Here is a 21,539-nt window from a genome sequence, read left to right on the forward strand (position 1 = left end):
TACTAATGTTATATATCTGTGACCTGGGTCATACTAATGTTATATATCTGTGACCTGCCTGATACATACTAATGTTATATATCTGTGACCTGCCTGATACATACTAATGTTATATATCTGTGACCTGCCTGATACATACTAATGTTATATATCTGTGACCTGCCTGATACCTGGGTCATACTAATGTTATATATCTGTGACCTGCCTGATACATACTAATGTTATATATTTGTGACCTGCCTGATATATACTGATGTTATATATCTGTGACCTGCCTGATACATACTAATGTTATATATCTGTGACCTGCCTGATACCTGGGTCATACTAATGTTATATATCTGTGACCTGCCTGATACATACTAATGTTATATATCTGTGACCTGCCTGATACATACTAATGTTATATATCTGTGACCTGCCTGATACATACTAATGTTATATATCTGTGACCTGCCTGATACCTGGGTCATACTAATGTTATATATCTGTGACCTGCCTGATACATACTAATGTTATATATCTGTGACCTGCCTGATACCTGTGTCATACTAATGTTATATATCTGTGACCTGGGTCATACTAATGTTATATATCTGTGACCTGCCTGATACATACTAATGTTATATATCTGTGACCTGCCTGATACCTGGGTCATACTAATGTTATATATCTGTGACCTGCCTGATACATACTAATGTTATATATCTGTGACCTGCCTAATACATACTAATGTTATATATCTGTGACCTGCCTGATTCATACTAATGTTATATATCTGTGACCTGCCTGATACCTGGGTCATACTAATGTTATATATCTGTGACCTGGGTCATACTAATGTTATATATCTGTGACCTGCCTGATATATACTAATGTTATATATCTGTGACCTGCCTGATACATACTAATGTTATATATCTGTCCAGACCTGTGACCTGCTTGATGTCTGGATCATACTAATGTTATATATCTTTCCAGACCTGTAACCTGGCTGATGCCTGGAACATACTAATGTTATATACCTGTCCAGACCTGTGACCTGGCTGATGCCTGGATCATACTAATGTTATATATATGTCCAGACCTGTAACCTGGCTGATGTCTGGATCATACTAATGTTATATATCTGTAACCTGGGTCATACTAATGTTATATACCTGTCCAGACCTGTAACCTGGCTGATGCCTGGAACATACTAATGTTATATACCTGTCCAGACCTGTGACCTGGCTGATGCCAGGATCATACTAATGTTATATATCTGTCCAGACCTGTGACCTGGCTGATGCCTGGATCATACTAATGTTATATATCTGTCCAGACCTGTGACCTGGCTGATGCCTGGATCATACTAATGTTATATATCTGTCCAGACCTGTGACCTGGCTGATGCCTGGATCATACTAACGTTATATATCTGTCCAGACCTGTAACCTGGCTGATGTCTGGATCATACTAATGTTATATATCTGTAACCTGGGTCATACTAATGTTATATACCTGTCCAGACCTGTAACCTGGCTGATGCCTGGAACATACTAATGTTATATACCTGTCCAGACCTGTGACCTGGCTGATGCCAGGATCATACTAATGTTATATATCTGTCCAGACCTGTGACCTGGCTGATGCCTGGATCATACTAATGTTATATATCTGTCCAGACCTGTGACCTGGCTGATGCCTGGATCATACTAATGTTATATATCTGTCCAGACCTGTGACCTGCCTGATGCCTGGGACATACTAATGTTATATATCTGTGACCTGCCTGATACATACTAATGTTATATATCTGTGACCTGCCTGATACCTGGGTCATACTAATGTTATATATCTGTGACCTGGGTCATACTAATGTTATATATCTGTGACCTGCCTGATACATACTAATGTTATATATCTGTGACCTGCCTGATACCTGTGTCATACTAATGTTATATATCTGTGACCTGCCTGATACATACTAATGTTATATATCTGTGACCTGGGTCATACTAATGTTATATATCTGTGACCTGCCTGATACATACTAATGTTATATATCTGTGACCTGCCTGATACCTGTGTCATACTAATGTTATATATCTGTGACCTGCCTGATACATACTAATGTTATATATCTGTGACCTGCCTGATACATACTAATGTTATATATCTGTGACCTGCCTGATACATACTAATGTTATATATCTGTGACCTGCCTGATATATACTAATGTTATATATCTGTGACCTGCCTGATACATACTAATGTTATATATCTGAAACCTGCCTGATACATACTAATGTTATATATCTGTGACCTGCCTGATACATACTAATGTTATATATCTGTAACCTGCCTGATACATACTAATGTTATATATCTGTGACCTGCCTGATACATACTAATGTTATATATCTGTAACCTGCCTGATACATACTAATGTTATATATCTGTGACCTGCCTGATACATACTAATGTTATATATCTGTGACCTGCCTGATACATCCTAATGTTATATACCTGTGACCTGCCTGATACATACTAATGTTATATACCTGTGACCTGCCTGATACATACTAATGTTATATATCTGTGACCTGCCTGATACATACTAATGTTATATATCTGTGACCTGCCTGATACATACTAATGTTATATACCTGTGACCTGCCTGATACATACTAATGTTATATATCTGTGACCTGCCTGATACATACTAATGTTATATATCTGTGACCTGCCTGATACATACTAATGTTATATATCTGTGACCTGCCTGATACATACTAATGTTATATACCTGTGATCTGCCTGATACATACTAATGATATATATGTGTGACCTGCCTGATACATACTAATGTTATATACCTGTGACCTGCCTGATACATACTAATGTTATATACCTGTCCAGACCTGTGACCTGCTTGATGTCTGGATCATACTAATGTTATATATCTTTTCAGACCTGTAACCTGGCTGATGCCTGGAACATACTAATGTTATATACCTGTCCAGACCTGTGACCTGGCTGATGCCTGGATCATACTAATGTTATATATATGTCCAGACCTGTAACCTGGCTGATGTCTGGATCATACTAATGTTATATATCTGTAACCTGGGTCATACTAATGTTATATACCTGTCCAGACCTGTAACCTGGCTGATGCCTGGAACATACTAATGTTATATACCTGTCCAGACCTGTGACCTGGCTGATGCCTGGATCATACTAATGTTATATACCTGTCCAGACCTGTGACCTGGCTGATGCCAGGATCATACTAATGTTATATATCTGTCCAGACCTGTGACCTGGCTGATGCCTGGATCATTCTAATGTTATATATCTGTCCAGACCTGTGACCTGGCTGATGCCTGGATCATACTAACGTTATATATCTGTCCAGACCTGTGACCTGCCTGATGCCTGGGACATACTAATGTTATATATCTGTCCAGACCTGTGACCTGCCTGATGCCTGGAACATACTAATGTTATATACCTGTCCAGACCTGTGACCTGCCTGATGCCTGGAACATACTAATGTTATATACCTGTCCAGACCTGTGACCTGGCTGATGCCTGGATCATACTAATGTTATATATATGTCCAGACCTGTAACCTGGCTGATGTCTGGATCATACTAATGTTATATATCTGTAACCTGGGTCATACTAATGTTATATACCTGTCCAGACCTGTAACCTGGCTGATGCCTGGAACATACTAATGTTATATACCTGTCCAGACCTGTGACCTGGCTGATGCCAGGATCATACTAATGTTATATATCTGTCCAGACCTGTGACCTGGCTGATGCCTGGATCATACTAATGTTATATATCTGTCCAGACCTGTGACCTGGCTGATGCCTGGATCATACTAATGTTATATATCTGTCCAGACCTGTGACCTGGCTGATGCCTGGATCATACTAACGTTATATATCTGTCCAGACCTGTAACCTGGCTGATGTCTGGATCATACTAATGTTATATATCTGTAACCTGGGTCATACTAATGTTATATACCTGTCCAGACCTGTAACCTGGCTGATGCCTGGAACATACTAATGTTATATACCTGTCCAGACCTGTGACCTGGCTGATGCCAGGATCATACTAATGTTATATATCTGTCCAGACCTGTGACCTGGCTGATGCCTGGATCATACTAATGTTATTTATCTGTCCAGACCTGTGACCTGGCTGATGCCTGGATCATACTAATGTTATATATCTGTCCAGACCTGTGACCTGCCTGATGCCTGGGACATACTAATGTTATATATCTGTGACCTGCCTGATACATACTAATGTTATATATCTGTGACCTGCCTGATACCTGGGTCATACTAATGTTATATATCTGTGACCTGGGTCATACTAATGTTATATATCTGTGACCTGCCTGATACATACTAATGTTATATATCTGTGACCTGCCTGATACCTGTGTCATACTAATGTTATATATCTGTGACCTGCCTGATACATACTAATGTTATATATCTGTGACCTGCCTGATACATACTAATGTTATATATCTGTGACCTGGGTCATACTAATGTTATATATCTGTGACCTGCCTGATACATACTAATGTTATATATCTGTGACCTGCCTGATACCTGTGTCATACTAATGTTATATATCTGTGACCTGCCTGATACATACTAATGTTATATATCTGTGACCTGCCTGATACATACTAATGTTATATATCTGTGACCTGCCTGATACATACTAATGTTATATATCTGTGACCTGCCTGATATATACTAATGTTATATATCTGTGACCTGCCTGATACATACTAATGTTATATATCTGAAACCTGCCTGATACATACTAATGTTATATATCTGTGACCTGCCTGATACATACTAATGTTATATATCTGTAACCTGCCTGATACATACTAATGTTATATATCTGTGACCTGCCTGATACATACTAATGTTATATATCTGTAACCTGCCTGATACATACTAATGTTATATATCTGTGACCTGCCTGATACATACTAATGTTATATATCTGTGACCTGCCTGATACATCCTAATGTTATATACCTGTGACCTGCCTGATACATACTAATGTTATATACCTGTGACCTGCCTGATACATACTAATGTTATATATCTGTGACCTGCCTGATACATACTAATGTTATATATCTGTGACCTGCCTGATACATACTAATGTTATATACCTGTGACCTGCCTGATACATACTAATGTTATATATCTGTGACCTGCCTGATACATACTAATGTTATATATCTGTGACCTGCCTGATACATACTAATGTTATATATCTGTGACCTGCCTGATACATACTAATGTTATATATCTGTGACCTGCCTGATACATACTAATGTTATATATCTGTGACCTGGGTCATACTAATGTTATATATCTGTGACCTGCCTGATACATACTAATGTTATATATCTGTGACCTGCCTGATACATACTAATGTTATATATCTGTGACCTGCCTGATACATACTAATGTTATATACCTGTGATCTGCCTGATACATACTAATGATATATATGTGTGACCTGCCTGATACATACTAATGTTATATACCTGTGACCTGCCTGATACATACTAATGTTATATACCTGTCCAGACCTGTGACCTGCTTGATGTCTGGATCATACTAATGTTATATATCTTTTCAGACCTGTAACCTGGCTGATGCCTGGAACATACTAATGTTATATACCTGTCCAGACCTGTGACCTGGCTGATGCCTGGATCATACTAATGTTATATATATGTCCAGACCTGTAACCTGGCTGATGTCTGGATCATACTAATGTTATATATCTGTAACCTGGGTCATACTAATGTTATATACCTGTCCAGACCTGTAACCTGGCTGATGCCTGGAACATACTAATGTTATATACCTGTCCAGACCTGTGACCTGGCTGATGCCTGGATCATACTAATGTTATATACCTGTCCAGACCTGTGACCTGGCTGATGCCAGGATCATACTAATGTTATATATCTGTCCAGACCTGTGACCTGGCTGATGCCTGGATCATTCTAATGTTATATATCTGTCCAGACCTGTGACCTGGCTGATGCCTGGATCATACTAACGTTATATATCTGTCCAGACCTGTGACCTGCCTGATGCCTGGGACATACTAATGTTATATATCTGTCCAGACCTGTGACCTGCCTGATGCCTGGAACATACTAATGTTATATACCTGTCCAGACCTGTGACCTGCCTGATGCCTGGAACATACTAATGTTATATATCTGTCCAGACCTGTGACCTGCTTGATGCTTGGAACATACTAATGTTATATATCTGTCCAGACCTGTGACCTGCCTGATGCCTGGAACATACTAATGTTATATATCTGTCCAGACCTGTGACCTGCCTGATGCCTGGAACATACTAATGTAATGGCATTGTATCTGCAATGTTCATCTACCACAGGGGTGTATAGGAAGAACTCTCATATACCCACATGTATCCTCCATATAAATGTACATACCCCAATATATCTCTATATATTTCCATATATCTGTACATACCTCAATATATCTTTACATACCTCAGTATATCCTCCCATATATCTATACATACCCCCATATATCTCTATATACCCCCATATATCCTCCAAATATCTGTACCATACCCCAATATATCTGTACATACCCACATGTATCCTCCATATATCTGTACATTCCCTGATATATCGCTATATACCCCCATATATCTCTATATACCCCCATATATCTGTACATACCCACATATATCCCCCATATATCCTTACATACCTCAGTATATCCTCCCATATATCTGTACATACCCCAGTATATCTCTACATACCCCCACATATCTCTACATACCCCAATACACCCCCCATATATCTATACATACCCCAATATATCCCCCCATATATCTATATATACCCCCATATATCTGTACATACCCCAGTATATCTCTACATACCCCACATATTTCTACATACCCCAATGCATCCTACCATATATTTCTACATACCCCAATATATCCTCCCATATATCTCTATTTACACCCATATATCTATACATACCCCAATATATCCCCCCCATATATCTCTATATACCCCCATATATCTATATATACCCCCATATATCTGTACATACCCCAGTATATCTCTACATACCCCACATATCTCTACATACCCCAATGCATCCTCCCATATATTTCTACATACCCCAATATATCCTCCCATATATCTCTATTTACACCCATATATCTCTATATACCCCCATATATCTCTATATACCCCCATATATCTGTACATACCCCAGTATATCTCTACATACCCCCACATATCTCTACATACCCCAATATTTCCTCCACATATCTCTACATACCCCCCACATATCTCTACATACCCCAATATTTCCTCCATATATCTTTACATACCCCAGTATAGCCTCTATATATCTCTACATACCGCCATATATCTCTACATACCCCCATATATTCTCCCCTATATCGCTACCTATTATCGGTGTATATACATTCCAATATGACCCACTCTGTGAATTCAGTGGGCAGAGTCTAAATACATCTCGTTTACTGTGGCTGAGTATGGCCGATTCATCTTCTACTTATCTTATATCAGTAACAGGTTAAATAACTGCCGTGGTTCCTATAAGTGGGCCGACGCTGAGACTGTAAGATAAGTATATGTCATGTCTGCTACACATAGGATGGCAGACCCATAGCTGTTGTATTGTGTATGGGTAATAATCTGCTTCATGCTGCCGATGTAGTTAGATAGTCTGCTAATATCCAGCCAGTTGTGTCTGATAGATTGATGCATCCATTTGTATGGACGTAGCTTATCCATCTCATAGTACTATTATGTTACAAGTTGTGTGTTTACTAAGTAGCTGATGTATGACTTATGAGCAGGCCGTTGCTGAACCTGAACACTAAACATATGGATCCCCGGATGTGGGCAGGATGGGAGATCCCTACTTGGGTGCTGGTTACTTGTTACCTAATAATTATCTTTTTCATTTTTAATGTATTTATTTGATTTAATTTATTCTGTTATGTATTTTTGGAGATATCTTTAAGATTCCTTCTGCTGTTCTGTTTTTATAGGCTATATTTTAGGTAATTATTGAATTGCATCTATGGAGTATATTTACTAAACGGCGGATTTGAAAAAGTGGAGATGTTGCCTATAGCAACCAATTCATACTCTAGTTATCATTTATTTAGCACATTCTACAAAATGACAGCTAGAATCTGATTGGCTGTTATAGGCAACATCTCCACTTTTTCAATCCCACAGTTTAGTAAATCTAGCCCTATGTGTTTTTAGTATAACTTTAATTAGCGCTAGACTCACTGATATGACACCTGTTTGACAAGTCCAGTTACTGGATACAACAGCAGTTCAGTAGGAGCACAGTCAGTGAAACCTGCGTGGGATGCCAGAGAAGCATGTCATGAAACTATAATAATCACCGGAATTTTTGCTACTTGTGGACTTAGATCTTTAAACATCAACATCAACAATCATATTACTACGTGTTTGGGCTTTTCTATACTCTACACTGCTCCCTGGTGTCGGCTCCAAGGCACTGCATGCCAGATAGCATACTGATTGCTGCTATGTCTCTGGAAACTTTATCTGACTTAATCTGAACGTAATCTTTTACTTGGCTGGTAACTTGTATTTCAGTCTGTCTATCCTCCTGCAATTGATGTTTTCACTTGTACCAATGTAATGTTGGAAGTATATCCTATATATAACCCCCAGTCACTGTGTATGGTAGTAGGGGTGCATGGGTTAGCCGCTGCACCTCCTTCTCTAGCCCTGGCTATCTCCTGGGCTCCTGCATTTGCTATTTTTTTCAGCAATGTCTCTTTAAGGTGTTGAGCACAAGTTTGGTTATGTTTATGGTGCAATGCAAATAGATATATCAATAATTTGGACACTAGACCGTCGCTACGAAAATAAACAATTTATTCTATCCGCCTTCTCACTCCAGCACAATTATTTCATGAGCAATATGAATATGATTGCCAGCCTACCCTGCTCTCTATTAGAAGGCACGCTTTCACTTCATTAACAGTTACTCCATTGCTACCCGTTAAACATTTCCCACATTCTGCCACACACATTAAGTTCTCACCTTCACTGCAGGGACAGTATTCAGTATCTCATGGACTATAGCACCCTCTGTGGTGTCATCTCTGCCTCTCCTGGGATTGTCGCTCTTGCTAGTGCCCTCTCGCAGCCTCTTCATTCACCCCTTGGACTATAAGACCCTCTTTGGTGTCCTCTCTGCCCCTCCTGCGAATGTCGCTCTCGCTAATGCCCTCTCGCAGCCTCTTCACTCACCGCGTGGACAATAAGACCCTCTCTGCCCCTCCTGCGAATGTCGCTCTCGCTAGTACCCTCTCGCAGCCTATTCACTCACCGCGTGGACAATAAGACCCTCTCTGCCCCTCCTGGGATTGTCGCTCTCGCTAGTGCCCTCTCGCAGCCTCTTCACTCACACCTTGGACTATAAGACCCTCTCTGGTGTCCTCTCTGCCCCTCCTGCGAATGTCGCTCTCGCTAGTGCCCTCTCGCAGCCTCTTCACTCACCCCTTGGACTATAAAACCCTCTCTGGTGTCCTCTCTGCCCCTCCTGCGAATGTCGCTCTCGCTAGTGCCCTCTCGCAGCCTCTTCACTCACCCCTTGGACTGTAAGACCCTCTCTGGTGTCCTCTCAGTCCGTCCTGGGATTGTCGCTCTCACTAGTGTCCTCTTGTCCTCACTCACTCCTTGGACTATAAGACCCTCTGTGGTGTCCTTTCTGCCCCTCTGGGTCTCTCACGGGCTCTTTAGTAATTCCTTCACTATACACTGCTACCAGGCTCCCTCTTGACTCCACGCTGCCCTCTTCTCTATTTGGGGTCCTCCCTCTTTTCCTTGGGGGCTTTATTATTATGGGGCTCCTTCCCCTTCCTTTAATGTAGTCATACTGCTTTGAGAAGCAACATCCCTCTGTGGCTTGGGGACTCTTTTCCCTTATCTCTCAAAATGGGGCCTCACGCTTCTCCTTTGGGTGTCCCCGTTTATGTGTGCCCCCTGAGGACTTCACTAAATAATTCAGACCTCTCTGTAGGAGCAGCATCAAAATCGATGATTAGAAAATGAAGGGACACTATTCTTTTTATTAATAGGAGTAGAGGAAATAGTAGTTTAATTAATATGAATATTACCCTGGTACTCACCGGCCTGAGGTACCAGAAGGGCCGCAGTGCTATTCCGCATATCCTAGGTTTTTGCTTTTGAAAAAGTTCCAAATCGGGGACGAAACGCGTCGGGGGTTTGTAGTGGAGAGAAGCCTGAAAGGGAGACACTGAAGCGGCTCATTATTGGTAAGAGCTCAGTTGAAGCTCAGATTTCAAGACCGCTGGGGGATCGTAGGTTTGGAGTGGAGGGGCAGCGACTGTCAGAAGCAAAACTGAGGAAAGTACTCCGCAAATGACCTAATTAAGGTGTTTACCTTACGGACACACATACCAGGCTCCCTACTTCACTTTAAAGGGAAACACAATTTTATTTCATATCTCCTAATTGATGAAATGGTTTATAAATAAATTATTAACTTTTTGGTGGCTTTTTGTTGTAGAAAAAGCAACATAGTAACATTTTATCTAGCCTATCTACTTGTTTAGCCGACATGTACCAGTTCAGTATGATAATAAGACTGCAGTCTGAGCTCCGTTCTTACTACATATGTCCGGGTAGCCCGAGTTATTGTTTTCTTTCTTATATAATGTTGGATTTGTCAGGAGAACATTTCCCTAGTTCTGCATGTAAGTGGGTCCAATGTAGAAGCAGCTGCCTCTGGCGGCTCCGTGCCCAGTGGTGGTTTTATTGTGCTCCATTATTCCGGATGCTACATGTTCTATTTTATTTTTTTTATTTTTATTTTCTAGCATTTACCGCAAGCCTGCAATGGTCTCTATAAACACACTAGTCTAGTGCTGCAAGAAAATGGATGAGTCTGGGACAGAAAGGGGCATTGCCCTTGTGAGAATTTGGGTATTTGAGGGGCGTACCGCTTCCCGATTTTCACTTTAATTTCTTGGTAGTAATGGTTTGCATGATTTCACCCATAAAGGAGCAGAACGATTAATGTTTTGTAATGGAAATGTTTTTAAATGATCTTATCAATTGGAAATGATGGATTTGAACAAAAAGTCTTGTGAGTGGTGTTACAAAATGAGGGGTAGATTTCACCTTAACCAGCCTGCACCTGGTTTCTCATAAAATATGGACTATAACGTGTATTCCCCTTTAGTGTTCCCCTGGGGGAAGGGGCAATATGCTGTTAATTGGGGATAACTTTATAATGTTTGTAATGTGTTACTATACAACAGTGGTGTGCTTTGTAATTATGTATGGTAATGTCATAACATTGTTGAACATGTAACAGGAGAGACCCAGCCTTGGGGCAGAGGACGTGGTGCAGAGGTTCTGTATTGGAGGATGCACGTGTTGGAGCTTTGGCTTCTGCTGGACTAGTGCTCACTCACACTTCATCAGTGTATCAGCCCGTGAGTCTGATAGCTCAGTGGGGTTTGAAGCCCACTTACGACTTGTAAAACACTGTTCCTTGGCGAGATGAAGGGCACACAGCCATTTTCATTCTGTAAGAATTATGCACCAGCTGTGAGTGGGCAGAGCTCGTGACGTGAGTTATACTAGGGGGCATTTTGCATCTTCAGGTTGGATTATACAGTGAAGCACATTTCTAGGCTTTGTAAAACTAATTGTCAAACACAGAAAATGCCACGTGTAACAAAGACAGTCCTAAAGTCCACTCACACTTATGATTCAGTCAAACCATAAATGTCGCTACAGAGAAATATTTTATGAGAACAACTGAAAGATTTTGGTTTATTCAAAGGGCGATTTTTAAATAGTAATGGCTGTACCCGCTGTAGATTAATGACAAATCAGGTCATTGCAGTGATAGATATTGTGTAGCTAACACACTGAAACAAGATGGCTGATCCCCTCGCTGATGATGGGCGTGTCAGGAGTCCGTCGTTTCCATCCTTCTCAGCCCACTCCTTGTAGCCACCTAGATAATTGTGGGCACTGAAACAGACGTGGACATTTGGTGAGTTTCAGTTCATCACATCTAGATAAATGCTCACTACACATTGTAACTTGTACATTTACATTATATCATTATATGGCAGCAGCAGAGTCACAGGACACAAAGTGTGACAGCGGGACAGAGCGAGAGAGAGACAGAGCAGCGGGAATGAGAGATACATAGGACTAACAGAGAGTGACGGACGTAGCAAGAATAGGAGAGACCAGAGAAAGAGAGAGACCAGCACGCAGCGGGAATGTGACACACAGAGATGAAGCGAGAGACAGAGACGCAGGTAGGAGGTACAGAAAGAGTGACGGAGGGGGAGACAGAGATGCAGTGGTAAATAGGTGGTGCGAAGCGTCAGTGCGAGTAGTGCACCGTGGAAGCATCGGTGTGAGAGGCGCGCGGCACAGAGGCGTCAGAGCGAGAGGAGCGGAACAGAGGCATCAGTGCGAGAAGCGCAACGTGCAAGCATTGGTGTGAGAGGAGGAGCACGGAAGCATCAGTGTGAGAGGAGGAGGACGGAAGCATCAGTGCGAGAGGAGGAGCACAGAAGCATCAATGCAAGAGGAGGAGCACGGAGACATCAATGCAAGAGGAGGAGCACGGAAACATCAGAGTGAGAGACGCGTCACGGAGGCGTCAGTACAAGAGGAGGAGCACGGAGACATCAATGCAAGAGACGTGGCACAAAAGCATCAGTGTGAGAGGTGCGGCACAGCAGAGTCAGTGCGACAGGTGCAGCACAGCAGAGTCAGAGCGAGAGGCGCAGCACAGCAGAGTCAGAGCGAGAGGCACAGCAGAGTCAGAGCGAGAGGCGCAGCAGAGTCAGAGCAAGAGGCGCAGCACGGCAAAGTCAGAGCGAGAGGCGCGGCACGGCAGAGTCAGTGCGAGAGGCGCGGCACAGCAGTGTCAGAGCGAGAGGCGCGGCACAGCAGAGTCAGAGCGAGAGGCGCGGCACAGCAGAGTCAGAGCGAGAGGCGCAGCACGGCAGAGTCGGAACGAGAGGCACAGCAGAGTCAGAGCGAGAGGCGCACCAGAGTCAGAGCGAGAGGCGCACCAGAGTCAGAGCGAGAGGCGCAGCACAGCAGAGTCAGAGCGAGAGGCGCGGCACAGCAGAGTTAGAGCGAGAGGCGCGGCACAGCAGAGTCAGAGCGAGAGGCGCGGCACAGCAGAGTCAGAGCGAGAGGCGCAGCACAGCAGAGTCAGAGCGAGAGGCGCAGCAGAGTCAGAGCGAGAGGCGCAGCACAGCAGAGTCAGAGCGAGAGGCGCAGCAGAGTCAGAGCGAGAGGCGCAGCAGAGTCAGAGCGAGAGGCGCAGCAGAGTCAGAGCGAGAGGCGCGGCACGGCAGAGTCAGAGCGAGAGGCACGGCAGAGTCAGAGCGAGAGGCGCGGCACGGCAGAGTCGGAGCGAGAGGCGCGGCACGGCAGAGTCGGAGCGAGAGGCACAGCAGAGTCAGAGCGAGAGGCGCAGCACAGCAGAGTCAGAGCGAGAGGCACAGCAGAGTCAGAGCCAGAGGCGCAGCACAGCAGAGTCAGAGCGAGAGGCGCAGCAGAGTCAGAGCGAGAGGCGCAGCAGAGTCAGAGCGAGAGGCGCAGCAGAGTCAGAGCGAGAGGCGCGGCACGGCAGAGTCAGAGTGAGAGGCACAGCAGAGTCAGAGCGAGAGGCGCAGCACAGCAGAGCGAGAGGCGCAGCACAAGAGGGTCCGAGCAAGAGACGTGGCACGGAAGCAATGTTAGACTGAAGTTATTGGATAATTCATGTTACCTAAAACCACCAGCTTTGTTTTGAACTCTTGGTAGACAGGTTTTCCAGTGAAGTCCGTGGCGGTCATTTCACACACATAGTCTCCATTGTCCTCCTGACTCACACTCTTTAGCTGTAAGCCTTGGAGGTAAAATACAGCCCGGTTCTTATATGAATCTAGGACAGAATACAAGAGACTGATCAGGGAAATCCCACAAGACATACAAGGCCGGATTCATCAATGAATGCAAAGTGAGCACAGTTTGCCTTTTTGCTTTTTCGTTGTACATGCAGGTACGCCTGTCCTTAAGTACAGAGAGTCTGAAGATACGGCAAGGAGGCGTCAGTGCGAGAGGAGGAGCACAGAGGCGTCGGTGCGAGAGGAGGAGCACAGAGGCGTCGGTGCGAGAGGAGGAGCACAGAGGCGTCGGTGCGAGAGGAGGAGCACAGAGGCGTCGGTGCGAGAGGAGGAGCACAGAGGCGTCGGTGCGAGAGGAGGAGCACAGAGGCGTCGGTGCGAGAGGAGGAGCACAGAGGCGTCGGTGCGAGAGGAGGAGCACAGAGGCGTCGGTGCGAGAGGAGGAGCACAGAGGCGTCGGTGCGAGAGGAGGAGCACAGAGGCGTCGGTGCGAGAGGAGGAGCACAGAGGCACGCCCTATGCCTGTCCTCAAGTACAGAGAGTCTGAGGAGACCTCTGTAGCTGACTACGGGTATAAATCCGCTCTGCCTATACTACACTTGCTGTATACAGACAGACACAATACACTGCAGATTACGCACAATGCAGATGTATATTTAAAGTGTCATCAGACCACTCAGATAAAACAGAATGATTAAAGACAAGCTCCTGTTAATAATATATTCATTAATAAAAGTCTCTCCTCCACTCTCATCACATCCTCCCATTCTCGGTTACAGGATTTTTTCCGGGCTGCACCCACTTTGTGGAATTCCCTCCCACGCACAGTAAGACTTTCCTCTGGTCTCCAAACCTTCAAGCGTTCTCTGAAAACCCACCTCTTCAGACAAGGTTATGATATTCCTCAACCATCATGTTAATTTCCCTAGATTACCCTATTACCATCCTCTACACAGCTAACGCAAGACAACAACCTTCTGACCAACACTGCAACACACACACCCCACTCAGTACTTTTACCTTTGCAGTCTGGCTGGTCCATTGTGCAATATGATGCAGCACGTGCCCTTGTGTTTCTAACTCCCATTGTCCTATAGAGTGTAAGCTTGCGAGCCGGGTTCTCTTACCTCAGTCTGTATGTATTACCCAGTATTGTCTTAGTAATGTTTGTTCCCAATTGTAAAGCGCTACGGAATTTGCTGGCGCTATATAAATAAATGATGATGATGATGATACATTACAATAAATGTGTTAATTTACATGTAATACATTGATCAGGATGTTCTTAATGCCTACTGTACATAACATCTATTGTTAAGTTTGTCTTAATTGTAAACGGATGTTATGCGAGCGTTCTGACCATCATCACTAGTAATCAGCACTAACACAGGCCCAGTAACTGGTGCAAGTGATACAACAAAAACCACATACCTGAGAGGTGCCCGGAGCTTTTAGCGGACGGATGTGCATACGCTCCACCTTGGCACGCCCTCTCTGTACATTGGCTACGTGCATACGCCCCTTCCCCGCCCCGCTCCGCTCCTGAAGTCGTAGGCGGGCGGAAGTGTCCTTTGCGTTGAACGATGAATTGCTTTCACTGGCGCACAGTCCGTTTACGACCATGTGCAGAGCAATTTTATGCAGACTACGGCACGTATTAGGAGTTATGTTCCTTAATGACTCAGGCCCACAATCTGAATTCACTGGGGGCTTATAAAGATGCAGCGCACAGCCTGGATTTCAAGTACCAGACACACATTACTAAAATGTAAAATAAAAGATACAAATAAAGCTATATAGAAATATACAAGATAGTAGGTAGCTCTGGCGACCTACCTGCGAGGGATCCATCATAGTACACAAAGACATTCTCCTGGCCGGAATAAAACTTCCATTCAACACGTGGGTTCTGAACAGTGCTGGGATAGTTACACTTAAACTCAGCAACTGAAAGAAAACACAGATTGTAAATTCTATAGCTCTGAGATGACCATTGTAACTTATTATTAATACTTACTGCTTCCTTCCTTCACCTGGATGGTATCTTCACCCGACACAGCAGCATCTGGGGATAAAGAGAACTAGATTGTGAGACCAGCGGTGTGCTTTATTCCTGTACAGGGGAACACAGGCAGTCGGATGGCAGTAAGCTCTGTCCTTTCCAAGGTTACTCATGTGTAGTGTCAAGCTTGGGAAGGAGAATGTGAGGAACCTACCACAGTCACCAGTAGAGGGATTGCAGCTGCAACACACTCCACCCAGAAGAAAGCTGGCCCAGGTGATGGAGTGACTACTCTCCTACTGGGTCATCGAGGAGAACATCTCTGACCCAACATCAACCAGTGTGCAAGCATGAGGAGAACATCTCTGACCCAACATCAAGCAGCGTGTGAGCACGAGGAGAACACCTCTGACCCAACATCAAGCAGCGTGTGAGCACGAGGAGAACATCTCTGACCCAACATCAAGCAGTGTATGAGCACGAAGGGAACATTTCTGACCCAACATCAACCAGTGTGTGAGCACGAAGAGAACATCTCTGACCCAACATCAAGCAGCGTTTGTGCACGAGGAGAACATCTCTGACCCAACATCAAGAACACACTGGGCATATGCCATAACTATTATAAATGTAATAAACTAGTACTTACTGACATCCATGTGGACAACTGCAGACACTTGCTTCCCCTCGGTGTTTATTGCCTCACAGAAATACTCTCCAGCGTCAGACTTCATCACAGAGTTATACACCTGAAGAGCAAGAAATTATCTCACTGAGAGAAAGATCAGCATTCAAACCTACGACTTGTCCCGGGTGATTCATTAATCAGATCTAGGACTGGTACAGGGCAATGACACGTGGGGAAATCTCAATTCAGAGCATAGCTCCGTCTGAGCCTAGTCGTGTGTGCCCGCACCCTATTTCATGAATTGCAAATAGAAATTCAATTCCCCCCATAGGATTAGTATTCAGCTCTATGACCGCTACGGAGGCGATTGAGTAATAAGTAACGATGTAGGATCAGTATTCAGCTGTATGACTAGTATGGGGCAATGTGGTAATGGATAATTAGTAGGTACACTACAGTCTTGAAATTTAGGAGTTTGCACCTTACCAGTACGCCAGAAACGGGGTCAATGGTGTAGCTTGAGTTTTGGAAGGTGGGGCTGCTTTTGGGGTTTTCAGGCAATCGGATTTTGTCCTTGTACCATACGAATATAGCAGGAGGTGAGCTATCTCGCTCATTGCAGACAAGTTCGGCCCTACTCCCAGTGGTCACAGAGGTGGGCACCTGAGCGACAGGCACCGACGGTGGAACTGGAGAAGAAGCATCAACGTTAGAGACGTGGCACGGCAGCAACATTAGGCTGAAGGTATTGGATAATTCAGGTTACCTAAAACCACCAGCTTTGTTTTGTAGTCTTGGTAGACAGGTTTTCCAGTGGAGTCCATGCCGGTCACTTCGCACACGTAGTCTCCACTGTCCTTCCGAGTCACACTCTTTAACTGTAAGCCTTGGAGGTAAAATACAGCCCGGTCCTTATATGAATCTAGGACAGAACACAAGAGACTGATCAGGGGAATCCTACAAGAGACACAGGGCCAGATTCATAAGGACACCGCACGCCGGGTGGACGAAGTCATTTGTGTAACGTCTGAGATATTGGGTCAAAAATACTAAAATGTAAAATAAGAGATTCAAATAAAGTTATATAGAAATATATAGGATAGTAGGTAGTTCTGGCGACCTACCTGTGAGGGATCCACCATAGTACACAAAGCCAGTGTCCGGGCCGGAATTAAACTTCCATTCAACACGTGGGTTCTGCAAACTGCTGGGATAGTTACACTTAAACTCAGCAACTGAAAGAAAACACAGATTGTAAATTCTATAGCTCTGAGATGACCATTGTAACTTATTATTAATACTTACTGCTTCCTTCCTTCACCTGGATGGTATCTTCACCCGACACAGCAGCATCTGGGGATAAAGAGAACCAGATTGTGAGACCAGCGGTGTGCTTCATTCCTGTACAGGGGAACACAGGCAGTCGGATGGCAGTAAGCTCTGTCCTTTCCAAGGTTACTCATGTGTAGTGTCAAGCTTGGGAAGGCGAATGTGAGGAACCTACCACAGTCACCAGTAGAGGGATTGCAGCTGCAACACACTCCACCCAGAAGAAAGCTGGCCCAGGTGATGGAGTGACTACTCTCCTACTGGGGCATTGAGGAGAACATCTCTGACCCAACATCAACCAGTGTGCAAGCATGAGGAGAACATCTCTGACCCAACATCAACCAGTGTGTGAGCACCAGGAGAACATCTTTGACCCAACATCAACCAGTGTGTGAGCACCAGGAGAACATCTCTGACCCAACAAGTATTATAAAAGTCTAGTACACACACATGTTGTAGCCGCATAGAAATGTTATATAAGCTTTGTACACAGACGATCCTTCCAAACACAGCACATACATGTACACATGATACTATCTCACTCATACATACCTTGTCTACAGGGCTAGGGACACACAAAAACACAGCTTGCTGGGAGTGTACCTGGATGGGACTGCACCCTGAATAATGTAACAAGCTGTGCTAGAAGTAGGATGGTATCTGTGTATACTGCCACTTTATCTTCCCACTACCCCTGTAGCGACAAACATGCTGTACAAGGTGTGAGAATAGGATTACGGTCACGGCTACAGTTAAGTGAATGGGGGTCACAGAGCTGCAGTTTTCATGATATGAAGTATAGTGCTGATACTATACATGAGCCGCACAGAGGTTCTGTAAGTATATATGGGTTATCTCCGTACACTGTAGGCTGTGTTATCTGATCAGAGGTCACTTCCTTATTACTCAGCCTGTGTGTGTATGACAAGCTCACAGAAGGCCATTAGTGTACTTGGTGTACTTTAACAACTGATGTATCCGCACCTGAGGATCTATTTACGGCCTGGCATTAATTTAACATTCACCATCTCTCATGTTGTCACATTTATCATTTCTATAAGATACTAAAGTGAGAACATTTGCGCCCCGGAGATTTTTTCCTATATTATACATTTTGAAAGGTAATAAAATATAATGTATCTTAGCAAATATTCCTAATGAGAATATCAGCAGGATGGGAGCAGGGGGTGAGAGAGGGGGGGGGTACCTGGGATGAAGATAGCAGCACATGGGGAGAGAGGGCAGGTATAACCCCCCCCCCCCCCCATATACTCACACGGGTAGAGGCTGAGCACCCCCAGTACAGATATATCCCCCTCCCCCCATATACTCACACGGGTAGAGGACCCCCAGTACAGCTATAGCCCCCTCCCCCATATACTCACACAGGTAGAGACTGAGCACCCCCAGTACAGATATATCCCCCTCCCCCATATACTCACACAGGTAGAGCACCCCCAGTACAGGTATAGCCCCCTCCCCATATACTCACACAGGTAGAGGCTGAGCACCCCCAGTACAGATATATCCCCCTCCCCCATATACTCACACGGGTAGAGGCTGAGCACCCCCAGTACAGATATATCCCCCTCCCCCATATACTCACACGGGTAGAGGACCCCCAGTACAGCTATAGCCCCCTCCCCCATATACTCACACAGGTAGAGACTGAGCACCCCCAGTACAGATATATCCCCCTCCCCCATATACTCACACAGGTAGAGCACCCCCAGTACAGGTATATCCCCCTCCCCCATATACTCACACAGGTAGAGGCTGAGCACCCCCAGTACAGGTATATCCCCCTCCCCCATATACTCACACAGGTAGAGGCTGAGCACCCCCAGTACAGGTATAGCCCCCTCCCCATATACTCACACAGGTAGAGGCTGAGCACCCCCAGCACACCCCACTTCCCGGACTCCATGTCTCTCTGGTTTCGGTCAGACTCTCTCTGAGAACAAACAGGTACTGAGACCACGCCCTGTGATGTCAGACCGCCACACCTGAACCTACCTCACCTTGTCTGTTCTTCCGTGCCGATTGGTCAGGTTTGGACTTCTCCCGCTCTCTGATTGGCTCTCAGGTGAGAAATGATGGGTATATGCCAATATTTATAATAATGAGAATGATATTTTCCGGTTGGCTGAGTGCGTGGTGGTTACTTAGCGTTATATTCTGTGTACTGGACTAGTCACACCCTGTGTGTGATCACCTATAAAGTGTCACCTTTTACACCTTTCGCCTGTTTCCGCCTGAACTCCCAGACAACACGATGTTCTTTATAACTCGGCCATAGGCCATGGCCTACGTCCAAACCAAACAGTGCTTGGCTCTAAAATAGTCATCCGGCTTTTAATGACCAAAGAGATGAAACAATACGACCAGTAGGACCCCTGACCAGCGTACAGATTGGGGGGACTGGCAATGATATGTCTCTGGTCCCATTGTAATCTGGCTGGACCAATATGTAATGTGTGACACCCTCCTATTGTCCTATAGAATGTCGGCTGGTCAGCAGCGCCCTCTTACCGCTTTGTCTGTCATACTCAATCTTCTTTTATTACTGTGTTTATCCCATTTGTAACGCACTGCAAATGGCGCTATATAAATAAATGTTACTAATAATGATTATAATACTGTCCTATGAATGAGGAATAGACATTAACAGACTGCACCGTTTTACTACATAGGGAAATATATGTGTTATGGTGCTGGATGAAAAGAGTTGTATATCGCTATATATATAATTGTAGAATTGAATGTTATTAGGTACCTGAGGGCTTAACGAGCTCAGTGGAACCTTCCATTCATCCCTTGTGATCACCCCTCCCCTAACCCCTTTGTATTCAGAAGGAGTCTTCCGCCACTTCCCCAATATCCCATCAGACTAGAGGGTGACCAAGAGTTGGAGCCTTGGGGACTGGCTGACGGGCACTGAGAGTATAGAGCGGGCACTGAGAGTATAGAGCGGGCAGAGAGAGTATAGAGCGGGCACTGAGAGTATAGTGCGGGCACTGAGAGTATAGAGCGGGCACTGAGAGTATAGAGCGGGCAGAGAGAGGAGTAACGAAGGAGAGAGAGAGAGAGCGGCAGAGGATCTGGGGCAGATATATTACAGAGGTGACACTCAAAGGGGGATAAAGCTGCCGGATGGAACAGAACAGGGTCCAGGAGACAAAATAAGGTGGTGAATAGAGCGAGGGAACGAATATTCAGGAGCATATATTATAGCTGTACTGGAATATATAAAAGAATATATACACTGATCAGCCACAACATAAACACTGACAGTGAGGTGAATAACACTGATTATCTGGTTACTCCGGCACCTGACAAGGGGTGGGATATATTTGGCAGTAAGTGACCAGTCAGTTCTTCTGATGTGTTGGAAGCAGGAAAAATGGGCAACGTGAGGATCTGAGCGACTGACAAGGGCCAAATAGTGATGACTGGGTCAGAGCATCTCCAAGACGGCCGGTCTTGTGGGGTGTTCCCAGTATGTAGGGGTTAGTACCTACCTAAAGTGGTCCAAGGAAGGACA

At 44.5% G+C, this 21,539-nt stretch overlaps 1 protein-coding gene across 2 annotated transcripts in view; it reads right to left on the reverse strand.

Moving 5' to 3' along the window:
• F11R (F11 receptor) overlaps nt 1–21,539 on the reverse strand; it is a 67,169-nt gene that overhangs the window by 32,978 nt on the left and 12,652 nt on the right. Inside the window, exons 1-8 of one of the 2 annotated variants that reach the window (XM_075193191.1) lie at nt 19,874–19,976; nt 17,972–18,019; nt 17,791–17,901; nt 17,433–17,588; nt 17,153–17,355; nt 16,688–16,787; nt 16,054–16,101; nt 15,873–15,983 (exon numbers count right to left, since the gene is read on the reverse strand). In XM_075193191.1, the coding sequence (XP_075049292.1) occupies nt 15,873–15,983; nt 16,054–16,101; nt 16,688–16,787; nt 17,153–17,355; nt 17,433–17,588; nt 17,791–17,901; nt 17,972–18,019; nt 19,874–19,922 (826 nt within the window). In that variant the 5' untranslated portion in view covers nt 19,923–19,976. Of the gene's footprint in view, nt 1–15,872; nt 15,984–16,053; nt 16,102–16,687; nt 16,788–17,152; nt 17,356–17,432; nt 17,589–17,790; nt 17,902–17,971; nt 18,020–19,873; nt 19,977–21,539 lie in introns of those variants that run through there. The other variant, XM_075193192.1, reaches the window with a different exon arrangement.

Source organism: Mixophyes fleayi, chromosome 12 (genome assembly GCF_038048845.1).
Source record: "Mixophyes fleayi isolate aMixFle1 chromosome 12, aMixFle1.hap1, whole genome shotgun sequence".
NCBI classification, from domain to species: domain Eukaryota; kingdom Metazoa; phylum Chordata; class Amphibia; order Anura; family Limnodynastidae; genus Mixophyes; species Mixophyes fleayi.